Genomic DNA, 17,939 nt, shown 5'->3' on the forward strand with positions numbered 1-17,939 from the left:
AGGTTACTATGGAGTCAGGGTTTAGACTCAGGCAGCTGCTTTGAGAGCCACTCCTGTGACCCCTGAATGGCTTCACCACCTTACTCACACAATAGCACTTCTCCAGTCCTTCAACCTTTTCTCCCTGATTAATACAATTTCTAAAAGTCACTACTACGTTTTTGTTGTAAAAGAAAATCACACAAAAGAAGGATGAAAACTGCCCCTCAAATCCCCATCTTCATCTCAGCTTCAGTCTTTATGCCCCAGAAGAAGACACTGTTAATATCATAGTGAGTTTTCTTCTGCACTGCTTAAACATGTATGTACATGGACACGTGTGTGTTTGCACATATGTGTGTATATATTGAGTTCAACTTGATTCACAAGCTCTTCAGCATGCTGCCTTATGGAGCACGTTCTCTTATTTTCTGACCCCCATTTGGCAATGCCCAATGAATACATCATGCTTCCTTCACCTTATCCTGCTCGAGAGTTCCTCATTATAAAAAACACACTAAAGAGACAGTATTTGAAAATACATACGCAACCCTATAAGGATTCCTATAGAACAGATTGCCTGAAGACAAATTAGTGCATCAAACTTCATATACATATAAATTTTAGATCTTGCCAAATGATCTTGAAAGAGGCAATAAGCAATTTCTCTTTACTGCTCCTCTATTTCCCCAAGTCCTTCCTAACACTGAATATGCAATCTTTGTAATTTTTGTCAATGTGATGAACAGCTTGGCACTGTAATTTTGAAAGTCTTTGGTTACTAGTGCTGTCAGCCATCTTTTCTACACTTAATAAATACCTGTGTTTACTAACTTGCTTGTTCATATGTTTTGTCCCATTCTTTCAGGTGATCCCTTTTCTTGCTTAACTGCAGAATTCTCTATGCATCAACATTAGCCTCTTCCCCATACCACATTTTGCAGGAGTTTTCTATTGCTTTTCTTGTTGTCTGATGAGTGTCTTTTAGCTTTATTTATTATATCTTTTATTGCAGGAGATACTTTGCTTGTTGTCGTGTGTGTGTGTGTGTGTGTGTGTGTGTGTGTGTGTGTGTTCGTGTGTGGTGCATGTGCTAGACCCCTTTCTAACTACAGAGCTTTCTAGGGTTTTAATGTGCTCTGAATCATCATGACATCCCTTCAGGCAGTTATAAGCACATAGGACATTACAACCTAGTTGGTCAAGGACCATCATGTCAGGAAGCACCAAGCAGATGTAGGTAAATTCAATGCCCTCAGGACCCAGCATGTAAGAGTAAGTGATGGGGATGTGAGCACAGTGGTTTGGAAGTGATGAGTTGCTCTTACTCAGTTGTTATGACACTGTGTTAGCAAATGGAAGCCTATCTTCAGGTTGCATTCTCTCAAAGTATAATGAGATCCTCAAACTGTGGCTATAACCTGAAAAGCACTTGTCTAAGAACATCAATAAAATGGTTTCTTTGTTCCCTATTAGGTCAAAGGACATAGAACTCACAGAGACCTGGACACAGATCCATAACTGGTACCTGCATGAGATTGCGTCCATTTCACATGCCCCAGCCTCAGCACCATCAGGTGGGATAAAGGAGGGTGATGATATAAAGCACATCATTAGGATGTTCAGCACACCAGCCCTCCTAAGATAAACCAAATCTCCAGACATTACATCTCCCATGTATTGCCCTTGTTCTCATATGCCTATATGCAGTACAGTGTGATTTATCATAATTAAGACACAAGACTCTCATCAAGTTGAGGAAAACCAGGATGAGAGTATCTACTGCAGGGCTCCGGCTTTTAGGAGCTAAGCCTCACTTCAGAGCTGTGGAATCATTCAACAGTGTCTGCATCTCTGGGAGCTGACACAAACCCAAACATCTATACATAGGAGCTCTCTCAGGATCTGAAAGGTTTATTACAGGAGAAGTCCACCTTCTGAGTTCCCAGCTCTGGGTTGGTAAGAAATTCAAACAGGTGGTGTAACTGCCACCTCTAATTCAGAGAATGTTTGTAACACAACAGAAATTTAGGAAAGCCCATCTGATCCAGTCCGTCCCACCAAGAAAAGTCAAGCCTGTAGTTCTCTTCTTGGGTGAGAAAAGGCCTACTTGAGAAATTGGCCAAGGCTACTGTGGTGGTTTGAAAGAAAATGACCCCCAAAAGGAGTGGCACTAATGGAATGTGAGGCTTTGTTGGAGTAGGTGTGTTCTTGTCGGAGGAAGTGTCACTGTGGAGGCGGGCTTTGAGGTCTCATATATGTTCAAGATACTACCCAATGTCTCATTCCATTCCTGTTGCCTTCTGATCAAGATGTATCCAGTACCACGTCTACCTGCACGCTGCCATGCTCCCCACCATGATAATGACTGAACCTCTGAAACCATAAGCTGTCACTTCAATTAAATGTTTTCCTTTATAAGAGTTACAATAGAGTCATATTGTCTCTTCACAGCAATAGAAACCCTAAGACAGCTACCTTCCAACCTAGAACTTACAAGACCCCTGTCTATGGTCTTCCCTTGAAATACCTGAACTGACTATAGCGGGTCTTACCACCACCAACTCCTAGGAAGGAACAGGTCAGCCACACAACTTATTGGAGACCTCTATCTGTTGCATATCTGAGACTGGAAAAATGGAAACAGACTGGCTTTGTGCTAGCCATTCATAAATGGTGCAGCTTAACTGTAACTATTACTGCTGCTTCCCTTACATCTACTGTTAAACATCAAATGCTATTGTAGAGTCTTCCCTTTCATTCCATAGTATATGATCCAATACTGCTGCATTATTTTAAATATATGTGCACACATAGATATGGTATCTCTATACTTATGTCATAGTATATTGACTACTATTGGAAAGTTCCTATATGTCAAATAACTTACATGTTATATCTTGTTTAAGTGTTACAACTATTCTGAGCAGAAGAGTACTGTAATCCCAGTTCTTCAGTGAGGAAATTGTGGTACATAGATGTTAAAAAATTAGAAGCCATCTAGTAGCAATCCAGGAGTGTCCCAAATGACCCAGATGACTCCTAACCATCATGTTTTCCTACTTTCCTTCATGCTAAGTGAAAGGCATTCCTTCTTGTCAAACTAGAGCATTTCTGCAGGGTACAGAAAGGCTGATTTGGGAAAGAAATGGATTAAAAACTTCTCACCATTTTGTCCGTTATATTTCTTGAGCAGAAGTACAGTTTTACTGACATTCCTTAAGTCAGTGACTTTCCTCAGCACCTGTGTACATAGTCAAAAGAACAGCCACCAGGAAATCTTTAGCCAGATGAATAATAGTCTCGTGGCAACAATTGAATTTCCTTCCTTCCTCTGTCAAAGGCCAGGTACAACCCTTGAGAAGAGACTTGTACCCAGCCCCAACTCAATATCTTTCTCTCCCAGTCAGGAGGCATAGGAAAATGCTGAAAATCAGCACTGTCTAGATCAGTGATTCTCAATCTTCCTATGGCTGTGACCCTTTATAACAGTTTCTCATGTTGTGATGACCCCAACCATAAAATTATTTTCATTGCTACTTCATAACTGCAACTCTACTAGCCTTATGAATCGTAATGTAAATACCTGATATGCAGGATATCTGATATGTGACAGGTTCAGAACCACTGGCCTAGATAGACATGACCTAGAGCTGACCACTTTGGTCTGGCAGGAAAAAGTGACAACAATACCAAACAATTGTATGTCAAGTGTTCCAGGTATAAATTCTACTCCTCCCCCCGCCCCCACAATCGCCACTAAGTGAATATCATTGCTACCAACAGATGCAGACTTATTTCCAAACAGGACATGTGTATGAAGAATACACAATTACAAAACAAAAGTTAACAAACATCTTTCTTGTCCTATTGCCACAGGCGTTTCAAGCATACACAAGTCTCTCCCTGGAAAGCTTCAATCCTTTTAGATTAGCCAGAAGATAGACAGTCAAGGCCCATGGAAATTGGAGATACAGTGTCACAGGCATTCACCAAAGCATGGCCACATGAAGGTGGCTTCCTTAGATACTGAACTGTCTTGGAGAAAAGCAGATTCACGACTGTCTCATGGGTACTCATTGCTACAGTGCTTAGGTATGAAGCCAGGCTGTATAAAATTAGAGGCTACTGGTCACCACTGAATCATGACCCCACACCAGTGTCCTTTCATTAAACAGTATGCGCTTCCTTATTTAGACACTGAGAAGAGGACCAGAGAACTCTTGAACTTTTTCTCCATCTTTTCTGCAACTCATTACCATGTTGGTCTCAAGGTTGGCAGGAAGTTGTAGGGCTCCATTCTTAAAGTAGAAGTATAGGATAATGATGCAGCCTAATATGGACAAGACTAAGGATTGGATCCTTAACATAGTGCAGAAGCAGAGAAGTAGAAATAACCAAAGCCACAGCAACAGGATGAAAAGGCAGGCTGTCTGCCCTCAGGTTCAACAGAAGTCTACAGCTTTATTCTGTGCTCCTGTAACCTAGCCAGCAAAATGAAGAAAACACAGTTATCTAACCATTTAGTGTTGGTGTGACAATTACATTAAAACAAAACAAACAAACAAACAAAGAGCCCAGAGCTACTAGTATTACTACAAAATTTTGGTTGGGACAAATTTTCATCATCTGTCATTCCCAAACATTACTCCAAGTATGGAATATGTTGTTGAAAAAACAGGACAAGATTAAATAACCACTAATCACTTGAAGTTCTGAAGAAAAAAATTTTTTTTGCTGTTAATACAGAACCTCATCTCCCTTGTCCTAGGAATTCATGATATAATCTGTGACCCACACCTCAGGAATGGGCTATTTTTTCCCATTGGGCATTTGGGCATTTGATATCAATTAAAAGGGCAAGTAGAGCTTTTCTAAAGCAGCTTGCCTTCGTGACTGAGCATCTGCCCATCTTTCTCTGCAATTTTCATCTGCCTTTTGCCAAATGATCTGGTTTTTTTTAATGGGCCTATTCTACACTACTGTGGATGGTTACAAGAAATCAAACCCAACTCTTTGGTCGCTTTTGTTCAAATCCAAGAACAAATTTTCTCATGGCTGTGGGTTAAGTGATTCAACCTCTGAGTCTCCCTTTCCTTGTTGTAAAAGCAAAGACAGAATATTTATATTACAAGGAGTTGTTACAAAGATCAAAGTAACTAACAATATCTGTAAAGTTTCCACTCGATAACATGGCACACTCTAATTGATAAAAACACAAAAGAAACAAACCAAATACGATACGAAGACAGGAGCCAGTTTTTACCCTTTCATTCATTCCACCAATAGGTGTTTGAGCATTTACTGTTGCCAGCTGCTAGTGAGTGCCCCCGCCCTTCTGGACACTCCAACAGCTGTCAGCATGAGTGTCAGAGAGACATACAAGAGAGCATGACATTGCAATCCAGCTATTCCCTTAATTCTGCTGGTAACATCAACATGGGCATTATGCTGAATTTAGAGACGATGACAAATTGTCTGTTCAGTTATCACCATAGTCTCTTTGCTCACGGTATAGCTACACATAGATCATGAGTGTGTACTTTTGATCTTGTTAATCTTCTCAGTTCTATCAACCCTTGTGACACAGCTTGTGCACACGGAGACTTCCAAACATATGGCCTATTATTGAAAACCCCCAGAAGCCTTCGGTCTGAAGCATTCCCATGATATAGAGAAGAACATTGACTTTGGAGTCAGGAGGCCTTGATGGCTTCAAATTCAAGCTCCACCACTTTGGGAAGGTCTAATTTAGGGCAAACTCATTAATTTATCAGCCTCTGTGAGCACTGGGGACCATGGTTCCCCACAGATTTCTGGTTAGTTTAAGAACACTGTATGTGAAGAACCCAACTCTACACCAAGCATATATTAGGTACTCAAAGCATTTGCATTGTTTTCTACTCTGAACAACTGGCTTTAATGTCACAGCTTTGAGTGAGTTGTTGCCATGCCAACAAAGAATAAAGAAAACCACAGAAAATACCTCATAAAGCCAGGGAGCCTTAGGAACAAGAAATAACTTGCTTAGGCCCTAGAACTCACAATGGACAAAGCCAAGATTTGAACCAGATCCACTTCACTCATAACTAAAGCAATCATGAACAAAAGCTTCTGCCATAAATGTCTACCCAGATGCAAGTGCTCCTTTTGAACCAGGAATGTCAATAATGAGCATTCTCATACTATGATGCAGACTTGCCCATACTGGATAGAAGCCATTCCTCAATTGAAAATCCCTCTTCCTAGGTAACTCTAATTTATGTCAAGTTGACCAAAACTGACCACCATAATGACTAGTAATTATTTGTTAAATTAATTTAATTGCTAAATATTGTAACAGGCCCATGTCTCATATTTTACACAGAGTAACTTCCTTTAATCCTACAAACTATCCTCACAGTTTGACTTCATATATTACAAAAGGAAAAACCAAGGTTTAGTAAGAGAGGTGATATGCTTAACACTGAGGGTAACATGCCCATGTGTGGAAGACTGACTTCCCACTCAGGCTTCTCAGCGTCAAAGTCACAGCTCTCCCTCCTACTGTGAAGGTCATAGACTGTAGAAGATTCCTTATATAGGGTTTGCTAGCATGAACTTGACCTCCCTTCCTGTGTTTAGCCCATCCGTCACACTGTAAAACAGGCTCACATTGCCTTCCAAAGGTACTGCTCTTAATATGTGACATGACTAAGTCTCTCCTGACAACTTTTCAGGAGTCATATTAATAGGTGGAAAGTACCTTTGACTTTATGCAAATGCCTGAAGCTAAATTTGACCATTGAAACAAGTTTTAAAATGATATAAATCCCTTTCACATGGTTCAGGGATGGAAACCTTGAGAAGAAACCAGCATAATCAAGGAAAGTGAGGCTGTTCTAACAGTTTACACAGACGATAAGAACTGGACCAAAATGACTTATGCACAAACTGTGGCAATCGCATTAGTTCTACAGTTGTAGAGCATTTTATAAGCTGTTATTTTGCAGAGATTGTTTCCTGCATATTCCTCAAAGAGTGCAGTTTTATGTATGAAGAAACAGAGACTGAGAAGTTGTGTGATCTACATAATAAGTAGTCCATGCAGTCCATAAAGAACATTCTCCTTAATCCAGGCTCCTGATAGATAAATGCACACTCCCACCTCACTGCTCACTGACTGTCATTTCTTTCTTCTTCCTTCTTTCCCTACCCTCCTACTCCCTCTCTCCCCTTTTTCTTTTCTTCCCTCACAAAATGCCTACAATTCATCACAGGGAATCGGGTGTAGAAACTGAACAAAATATCTCTAAGATGGCCTCCTCTCTCTTCATGGCACTTCTGCCTTTTTGGGCCTCTGCTCCACTCCACTCTCCTCCAAAGAGCTTTCTCTCTTTGCCCATCATCTCTTCCTTTTGGCACAGCATCTTTCCTGGAGATTCTATCATGGGAACTGTTCACCCTTGGATAACCTACCCCTCCTGCTGCTCCTACCACTGGGCAGCCTCTGTATGATTCAGGCCAGGTGGGAGGCAGGTCCACCCCTGCCATATCTCAGGCTACCCCTGCTTCAGTTATCCATTTTGTTATAATCAAGTATCAGGAATATAGAAACTACTCTTTTTTTAAGCAGCAAAGGGAATGTTGGAAAGGCATTTTTAAAAACTGGCAAATGGAAAGGAAGGTGAAAACTGTAAAGACAGTGGTCCTAACTAATTCCAAGGACATCGGTATCCATGGTGGGCACTGAATGAATGTTGTTAAGCATGTTGGAATGCAATTGTTGGAGCCTTGTTTTCAGAGTTGGGTAGGAAGTTCTGAATATGGACCATCCCACTCACCAGCAATGAGGATTCAAGGAAGGCATGTCAACTGGCTGGATCACAGCATCCACATAGATGCTATGCATTCGTCCATCTCACCACCTTTATTAAGTACCAGAGTCAGGACTCTAAGGACTAAGGGTATAAGGATGCTTGACTGAGACCTCTCTAATAGTCATAGGTTCTTAGTAGTCATTAAACCCAAAGAAATCAATAGTTCAGTGATCCCCAAACTTTTCTTTAAGTTAAAATCACTAACCACCTTCCCCTTGTCCAACCATACTCTGCACCAATTAAATGTGAAAAATCTAAAGATGGTAACTAGGCATCCACATTTATTAATGATCCTATGGGCAAAGTTTGGTACCCAAAGAACCAGTAGCAAATTCCCCCTAGGTAGATGTTACCTCTGCCTCTTCACCTCTCTCCCTGAATGTTCCTTTCTCATCAATTCCAATCAGAGGCTAGGCAATCCTGGGCATAATGGCAGGCATCGTGGCTATTTAAATTAGCAACTAAAAGGACAAAGTAGGTTGTTTCGTTTTTTAAAAAGTAATATTCACTAACTCATTGATCCAGATAAATGTGTTTGGGTTTTCTCTATTCAGAAAACATCAGGCCAAACTTTACTTAATGCTGTGAAACTTTTTAATCACAAGCTACTGTTTTTTCTCCCCAACACATACAGAGTCTTCAAGATGTCCACAGGCTTTCGTAGTGTATGGGTGAGTACCAGGAATCATTGTTAGATGACCCATCCTCTGTCTTATCCATGAGGAGACTCTAAACCCCAAAGGACATCTGAGTTGATAAGGATGAGAAGTAAAAGTAGGCCATCAGCTCCACAGTGGATAAGACACCACACCCTCAGTCTCACCATTAGAAGTAGCCAGGTTTAGCATCTTTCTATCCAGATAACAAAAGCTTCAGAGCTATTTCAAAGGGAAATAGTGGTATGTCCGTGTGGGAAACAAGTGATAAATCAGTTTCCTCCCACCAGCAGTGAGCCTGGTCCTCATAACCTATAAGCAGATTGCCAGTGCAGCTCTTTAACTGACATCAGACAAAAACATGGTCTGAGCACACTGTCAGCATTGGCTGACCAAGGGCAAACATGGAGACTGAGCACACTGTCAGCATTGGGTTACCATGGAGGATGGCCAAGGGCAAACACAGAGGCATATTTCTGTAGTGCGAACCAACCTGCAGAAGGATGGTGGTTTTATATTGACTTTTCATCAGGTTGTTGATGGATTCAAAGAGCCGTCTCATAGATTCTTCAAACTCCATCTGTTCTTTGCCTTCATATAGCCTGAAAGAAGACACATCTGAGTCATTCTCAAGCCAGCTGGCAAGACATCTGAAGGTGTGCACCAGCCACAACCTTCCTTTCCAGTGTGGGAGAGGAGGGCTTGTGGGGAGAGCAAGGAGCTGATGGTGCAGCTGTCACGGAGCAGAGCCTTGGATGCTCTGTACTAACAGGCACCTTTGGACTCACAGAGGGTTATAAAGCAGCCCCTCTTCCATCTTCTTCCTTTTACCTTGAATAACCACAAAGAAAGGAATTCTATCTGAGCTGTGGACCTTGAAGTTTCAAAGTCTCCTGGAAACCCCAAGGAAAAATATTTTCAAGAGTGCTGGTCTTTCTAATTAGCCACCACCTGCCGGTCCCTTGAGCTCCCATAGCCAGTCAGGGGGTCATGGCCAGTGCTCTCCTGCCCCCTCAATTCAGAAGTACACTTATTACGTGTTTCAAAGCATCATTTCTCTGATTATAGAGATTCTTTGTTATTGTTATAAAAACTAACGTTAACACAACAGAAATATATAATTTACAAAACAGACTGTCATTCATTTAACCAAGGAGATCAGCTACTATGAACATAGTGGTGTTTGTCCTTCCAAGGACTCAGGTCCTCTCCTAATATAAACATGGGCTGCTGCCTGGAAGCCACCCCACCCACACAAACACCGAGAATCTGAACCTCTTCCCCCCAGCCTTGCTGAGCGCAGTTTCTCCAAACAAGCTTTTATCAACAAGTATGAAATACCCACAGCCTAATCTGTGGCATCCAGTGTGAAGCGCATACAAGAGCACTCTTGTCCTCAGCTCAGATAAAGAGTCCCTCTCCTGTCACAGCCCACATGTCAGGAACCAGCCTGAGCCTGTTCTGAGAAAGGTTCGTTTGCTCCCCTCCCCCAACAGGCCAGCAATCACAGCCACTTCATTACTGTCCCACCTGCCCCTCACCTCACCTTCTTCCTACCTTCCTCTGGCTCTCTCTCTCTCTCCATCTCTCTCTCTCTCTGTCTCTCTCCGTCTCTCTCCCTCTCCGTCTCTCTCCCTCTCCGTCTCTCTCCCTCTCCGTCTCTCTCCCTCTCCGTCTCTCTCCCTCTCCGTCTCTCTCCCTCTCCGTCTCTCTCCCTCTCCGTCTCTCTCCCTCTCCGTCTCTCTCCCTCTCCGTCTCTCTCCCTCTCCGTCTCTCTCCCTCTCCGTCTCTCTCCCTCTCCGTCTCTCTCCCTCTCCGTCTCTCTCCCTCTCCGTCCCTCTCCCTCTGTCTGCCTCTCCCTCTCTCTGTCTCTCTGTCTCTCCCTCTCTCTGTCTCTCTCTCTGTGTCTCTGTGTCTCTCTCTGTGTCTCTGTCTCTCTCTCTGTCTCTCTCTCTGTCTCTCTCTCTCTGTCTCTCTCTCTCTGTCTCTCTCTCTCTGTCTCTGTCTCTCTCTGTCTCTGTCTCTCTCTCTCTCTCTCCTCCCCCCACCGTGGGTCTGTCTCTTGTCTGTCACTACCTGTCTCTATCCCCCATCCCCTTCCTCCCTTCTGCCCCTTTTCTTCTGCCTCTCTCTCTCTCTGACGTCATCCCTGTCTCTTTTCTTCGCTTCCCTACTGGCCCATTTCTTACTCTTTCCTCCATCCATAGATGCCTGGAAATCATCAACAAACTATATCAGTGTGGCTCTTTCTGGTTTGTGGCACTGAGTGTGTCCACTTCCTCTCAGTCTCATTAGAACTACTGATTGGCTGCCTAGCATTTCTGCACAGATGTGTTCTCTCTCGAAGGCATCCTACCCTGAAAATTTGGATGTGTGATGCAAATGGTTTTGAGCAGGCCCTCCTCATGAGCCCACCTGCTCCACTCACAAAGATGGCTTCTAGCCACAGTTTTTCTGCTGGGTGACCTGCCCATCCTCCCTCTACCCTCAATAACGGAGGGATCACATAGAAATTCTTTCCACTGCTTGTGGGATTTGGCATTTTTATTTAAAAAGAAAACAATTTAATGGGTTTTATAGGGGGCTGAAGAGACAACTCAGTGATTAAGAGCACTTGCTGCTCTTGCAGAGGATTTGGATTCAGTTCCCAGCAACCACAGCTAAAAAATAGCCCCCAAAACAGAAAAAAAAAAATCTGTAACTTCAGTTCCAGGCAATCCAATGACTTCTCCTGACCCCTAGTGACACTGCGTACATGTGGTATACTAACATACATGCAGGCAAAACACTCATACACATAGAATAAAAATCTGTTTTTAGGGGCTGGAGAGATGGGTCAGTAGTTAAGGGCACTGGCAGCTCTTGCAGAGGACTAAGGTTCAATTCCTGCACCCACATGGCAGCTCACAACCACCTGTAACTCCAGGTTCAGACAATCAATGCCCTCTTCTGACCTCCACAAGCACCAGGCACACATGTGGCAAACAGATACACATGCAGGCAAAACAGTCATACACAATCAATAAACAACAAATTTAAAAAGTCTGTTTTAAAAAGGGCTTTGTTAATAACATTAGGACTCGGGGGGGGGGGAATGTTTATTATCTCGAGAGAAAACTGAGGACTTCCACCTGATCATTGCCTTTGTAGGACACTGAATTAGGTTTCTACCTGCAAGAGATGTGATTTGTTCTAGGTCAGAGGATTGACCCATGGCTTGAACAATACTCAGCATTCTCTCCTATGGTCTGGAACTTCTAAATGGGGAAGGCAGAAGATGTTAATCCCACTAAGAAAAGACTTGGGTCCCTGCCTCAGTGGGAATTCAATCTGCTTTTTATTTTTTACATATGTCAAAGCTTAGTATCTATGTGCCACACTCCAGCCAGGGGTAGAAACAGGTGCTGTACCTACCTGTCTTCCATAGAGGATATACAGTGATACGCATCAATTCAGGCAACAGCTAGAATAGGCAACCTTGCAGCAGTTAAGAAAGAAAGTAGGAATATACTTCCTAGAAATGACTTTATGGTGGAATCATGCGCCTCCATGTACTTCCCCTCCCCCTCCCCCCACAAAACCCTGCTTTTCTGGACTCTTACTCCCCTTGTTAATAAATGGAAGATATAATGCTCATGCAAGGTTTTTTTCTAAAATAGCTTTATTTTTATTTTATGCATATGAGTGTTTTGCCTGCATGTATTTCTATGCACCTCTTGTATGTCTGGTGCCCATGGAGACCAGAAGAGTGCAACAGATCTCCTGGAACTGGAGTTATAGACTGTTGTGAGCCATCATGTAGGTGTTGGTAATAAAACCTGGGTTGTCTACAAAATCAGCCAGGGCTCTCAATCACTGAGCCAGCCCTACCAAAGTCATTTATTTTGAGGACCAAAAAAAAAAAAAAAAAAAAAAAAGATGAGTTTTAGGTGCTTACTATCTTAACTGTCACTTAACAAGGGCTTAGCCAAACATCAGCAATCATTGTTGCTTGCTGAACACAGATGTGTAGTGTTGGCTAGCTCTCTGATTTGAGTATAAATAAGTAGAATAATTCCAAGTCCTTAGGGACTAAGGAGTTTTAGAGTATGCGGAAGAGTTAATTGCATGAGAGTGAGGCAGGCAGGCATCTGGGCATTCCCTGGGAAGCCCAAAGGGAAAACTAAAGCCCCATCTCGTTGACATTCTTTAACCATAGCCTTAAAGTCAAGGGCGTGACAGATGGACTCTCTACATTGTTTCTATTCCTTGCACCCTGTCTTGACTTTGTGAAGGAAACTTTTTTTTCTGGCCTAGAACATTAGAAAGATGCTTCTGGAACAAGGTGAGTCTGCCAGGGAGCAAATTATTGAAGGACCCTGAGGCCCTGACCGCAAGGAAAACTAGAGCAGCCTATGAGGCCGGGCTTCCAGGTGTGCCAGCCTAACCACAGCCTGCACTGCAGCTCCCAGGGCTTGTGTAACTATCGCAGCATGCTGGGAGACAGTGCACAGCTGAGTACTCATTAAATGCAACAGGGCCCCATATGGTGTGCACAGTGCCTGGCACCACTTCTTCCACGGGAACAGAAAGCCTCAGCCTATACTCAAGATGCCAGCCAAGTCCTGAACAGCCTTGGTCTGGGAGAAGACAAAAGAAGAGGATCCCTGTCTTTCCATATCTCAGCCAGTTTTCAGTGCTCTGGCTAAACCGTCCTGACAGTTTATATTCTCTCTGAGGGAATGTAGATTCTTAGCCAAGACTTCCTGGAACCCCAACCCTGCTCTGTCACTTACGAGGTGGTGACCTTGGCTCTGGTTTCGTTTGTTTGTTTGTTTTTCGAGACAGGGTTTCTCTGCATTGTTTTGGAGGCTGTCCTGGAACTCGCTCTATAGACCAGGCTGGCCTTGAACTCACAGAGATCCGCCTGCCTCTGCCTCCCGAGTGCTGGGATTAAAGGCGTGCGCCACCAACGCCCGGCGGCTCTGTTTTCTTAACTAGTGAAATAATGTTCCATAAGGTTCTTCTAAAAATCAAACATAAATGATACACCGCTTGGCCCAAGGTGGGGTGAGGGAAAGACGCTTCCAATTCAGAATGCTTGCAGGAGTTTGTGCATGTAAGTAACTATCTAGCTCTAGACGGGAAAGTCATTTGCAACCCATCTACGACTTTATACGCAAACGATGGAGGTAATTTTATCCTCCACCTCAAATATTCTGTAGAGAAAATGAAGTTTCTTGGTATGGAATTTTCCACTTGTGGAGTTAGGTAGGCACTGCGAAAAGTTTGGATTTTGGAGCATTTGAGATTTCAGATGTTAGGATAAAGGACACGCCCACCATGCTGTACATCTGAAACTACCAGCTGTCTCCAGCATAGTCCACAGTTGGTAAATACTAGCTTTCATTACAACACCTCTAGCTTCTCTTCTGGGTCTGCCTCCTCAGACTTACAGAGGAAGAGGTCAGCATCTCCATAAAGCCTGCCTCTCACTGAGCACATACCACATCAGGCACTGTCCTGGAGACTAACTGGAAAAAACGAACACAGGAAAAAGCCCCACGTCAATCACTGACCACCTTTCACTTGGTAAAGGCAGGTAAGAGTTCTGTTGCTCAGTAATTCCCACAACTCAGGCACTGTGCTGTGTCTCTCCTTCGGACTGCCTAATTTTCAAGGTCTGTCGGTATCTGTATCTCATGAGGGAGAAAAGAAAGGCTTAAGGAGGTATGACGCTCTGAGCTCCGGACGGCACTGCCGTCTCCACCCTCCTTTCCACTCCTCCTATGTTATTACCTCCCACTCCTATCTGTCTGTCCCACCTCCTCTCCTTGGCAGTACCAGAAATGCATCCCAAAGTTTAGTCCTCTGCCCAGTACCCTTCCTCTCTTTCACCCTACGACATTTTTGCTTTAAGGTTTTCCTTGGCAGGACACACACCTCATATTTCACAGGAGTCTGGGGGAAAGATCGAATTAATTGAAAGCTTTTTAAATGAAGAAAATCTATTTTAAATGGTTTCATGATCTTCTATAGAGCCAGGTTAAATTACTACACCATTCTGTTATCGTGCATACAAGGGCAAAATACTTTTGTGCCCCAAGATAGACACCAGGCACTCGATTGCTGAAGAGAGGCCACTTCCTTACAGTGAGTCCCCATGTTGACTGATACACACTCAATACACCATCATTCCCAGCAACATAGCACCTAAGATGTCCCTGTCGTGGGGCTTTGCTTGTCATGATTACTTGTGTGCTTGCTTTCTCCACTAGGATAGAATTGTCGGGACAGACACTAAAGCATTTTGTGTCATAAGAGTCTCATCTCCAGCACAGACCTGGACCATTAAGAGCAAGTGAGAAACAAACGACAGGGCACAGAGTAAACCAATCTTGCTCCTTGATTGTGACTCTGCAGATAATGTCTTGGTAGGTCAGAATTGAGTTGCTTTCCTTTCACTTCAAGAACAGCCCTCCAAGCCCTCAGGCATGGTCTGAAGAGTTCTCTTTGGCTGCACAGCCTGCATTAACATCCCCCTTACTACTAATAACTACGGCTGCAAGAACTTGCTACTTACTAAGCATTTCCTAGGTATGTTTTGGTTTTGATTGCTGCAATCCACATAGCAACTCTATGATGCAGTTGCTATGGCCGTTAAGTGAAAAGGGCGGAGAGGCTCAGCTATGTTTCACTCAATAACAGATGACACAGCCAGCACTGTGCCTATGAGTGTCCCAGGCTCCACATTACACCCCTTTATACAGTAGATAGTGTCACCTGTAAGAAACAGAACCTTACAATAGCCAGCCAGCATAGGAACTAGAGGAGGTAGGAGCATGGGGGGGGCGGGGCATCATTTAACCTAGGGATGGCTTTGGAGGACTGATGGAAGCAGTTGGATAACTGGGTCTAACCTTTTTCTAGTTAAGCTCTAAATCTAAGGTAGTCTGGCTGTGCTCCTACATTCAAGCCCATCACTTGTTTTATTAGGACAGCATGTCCAGTGAGCAGCTCCTTGTTTCTAAAGAGTAATGCTCCAGACCAGAGACAAGGGCTTGAGTGTACTTTCTCTCTCTCTCCTTTCTCTCCCTTCTCCATATCTGTCTTTATTGCTTCACTTGACTTAAAAATAATTATATCCAAACAACCTGTCTGGGTCTATCTGAAAATTACCCTTGCACTTAGCAATTCTTCTGACAGAACAAAGCTCAATGCACTCTGCAGGCTTGTTAAACACCAGTGCAAGAAAGGTTTGTGAAAATGAGGGTTCCATTCCTCATCTACCTCCTTCCTGAAAGGTCACTGTCACCACCCCACCCTTCCCTAAGCACCAAGATGTATAGGCCTGAAGTAAGATCTAGCTGGTGAAGACATGGAATTTCAGCACAATGAGTTGCAAGTCTGATATCTTGCTTAACAGTAGCCAGAGAAAATCTCATCTGAAGAGTGACATGCTTGAAACGTAAACAATTCGTCTGCCAGAAAAGAATAAATTAAGCAGAAATCTCTAAGAAGGAGTGGGGTGAATATGTTACAGTCAGTAACAATGTGAGCTGTGAACCGGCCCTCCTGGCCAGAGCGACCCCCACACAGGCATTATTTCACTAAACAGCAGCCAACAGGCAGGGCTCAGACTGGTTCCTGGTGCCAGTCCTTTTGTCAAAGACAAAATTACTGGTGCTTGAGTCCTTGATTCTCCAGAGAGCAACAGTTAAAGAAGGATCACCCCTTAGGGCAAACTGCAGGGAAGCATCCTAAAGAAACCGTCTATCAGTCACCCCAGGGGAAAATGATTTGTGGACGGGAGCAAAGAAGACAAGCTCAACATGTGGAGAATCCACTTTGAAAAATGTCTAGATTGAATGCATAAAAATTAATGTAATCACTGAAGAAAAACCACCTCAGGTGAAGAGTAAACAGTCTGAATAATAATACATAAAAAAGAAGCTAACAATGTGGGGGAAAATGAAAGAAAAATAATCCATCCATAGCATAGCATTCACTTTGCTTCTAAATTATGGCAGCCCTGTGTGATAAATTAACAGTTAAGGAGGTAATAAGATACGAGCAAAGCCTTGGAAGGAGCTGTAAGTCATGAGCAGACTATGACGTGTGTCCTGTGCCATCCTTCATCCTACTGAGAGAAGCCACAGGCTTTTTATCATTTGGCAGGAACCACTGAGTCACATAGTTCTACTCTTAAGTAAATTTCTCCATTAACATGAAAAATGGCATTCCAGGCATTTTTTTACTCTGACATAATTAGAAATTGAATGTTCCCAAACAATGTTTCTAAGGTTAGAAATATGTATACACTCTTTCATGCTTCAAGACACTTAGAGAAAAAACTAGATTGCATCAATGACTTCAAGGAGAAGCTAATCTCTGCCAGTGTCTTAGGTCATACTCTATGGACCAGCTGGTGTAAAAGTGTGGGTGTCTAGAAGAAACTAGGTACTTCCTGTATGACTTACCATCTTATTCAATAATTATTTCTTGTAACAACATACAAGGCCTCTAATGATATAAAAGATAACAGAAAATAAGTTTTAAAGTGATAATTCATACACAACTAATAAGACTAGAAACCAATTTTGTCTTACAATTTCTGTTGCTGGGATGAAACACCATGACCAAAAGCAACTTGGGAAGGAAAGGGTTTATTTTACTTACACTTGCATAGCACGGCTCATCATAAAGGCAATTAAGGTAGTAACTCAAATAGGACAGGAACTTGGAGGCAGCAGCTGATGCAGAGGCAATGGAGGAGTGTGGCCTACTGGATTGCTCCTGATGGCTTGCTCAGCCATCCTTCTTATAGAACCCAGGACCATGAGCCTAGGGGATGAAGCCACCCACAGTGAACAGGGCCTCCTCATCAGTCACTAATTAAGAAAATGCCCTACAGGCTTACTTACAGCTGGAGCTCATGGAGGAGACATTTTCTCAATTGAGGTTCCCTCCCCTCAGATGGTTCTACAATGTCAAGTTGACATAAAAATCAGCCAGGGCAGATATATATTAATTTGGTAGCTTAGTTACTTCTTAAAAAAGGGATAAGTGACAACTGTCCCATAATACACTTGCACTGATTTTTTAAGCAAGAGAATATTACAGTTATTCACAGAGAAAGCTACTATTTCTTTGGGGTGAATGCTTCTTGCCCTCCAGCTCCTTTCCCCATCCTTCTCCTTCTGATTTTCTCACCTCACTGGGGACCCATGGTTGGCAGGCTGGCACTGGGATCTAACCCAGGGCCACACAACTAGAGACAGATCCCCCAGATGCTCATGGGATAGAGAATCTGATCTTCCTCCTGCCTCCTGGTTTCTGGCATTGACTGTGGCTAGACAGACAATTACCCAAGAAATGTCAAGCTATTATTGCTCTAAGCTGTGGTCATGCCTCGAGCATGAGAACCTTGTTCTTTGAGTCCTGGCTTCCTGAGAGGGATAATTAA

General features: G+C 43.1%; 1 protein-coding gene across 1 annotated transcript in view; it reads right to left on the reverse strand.

Annotated features, from left to right (window-relative positions):
* The window catches only part of Dock2 (dedicator of cytokinesis 2), a 409,830-nt gene that overhangs the window by 286,309 nt on the left and 105,582 nt on the right, over positions 1-17,939 (reverse strand). Inside the window, exon 23 of the mRNA XM_040748446.1 lies at positions 8,988-9,096. Coding sequence (XP_040604380.1) covers positions 8,988-9,096 — 109 coding nt within the window. The remainder of the gene's footprint in view (positions 1-8,987; positions 9,097-17,939) is intronic.

The sequence above is a fragment of the Mesocricetus auratus genome, unplaced genomic scaffold (genome assembly GCF_017639785.1).
Source record: "Mesocricetus auratus isolate SY011 unplaced genomic scaffold, BCM_Maur_2.0 Super-Scaffold_100007, whole genome shotgun sequence".
Taxonomy (NCBI): domain Eukaryota; kingdom Metazoa; phylum Chordata; class Mammalia; order Rodentia; family Cricetidae; genus Mesocricetus; species Mesocricetus auratus.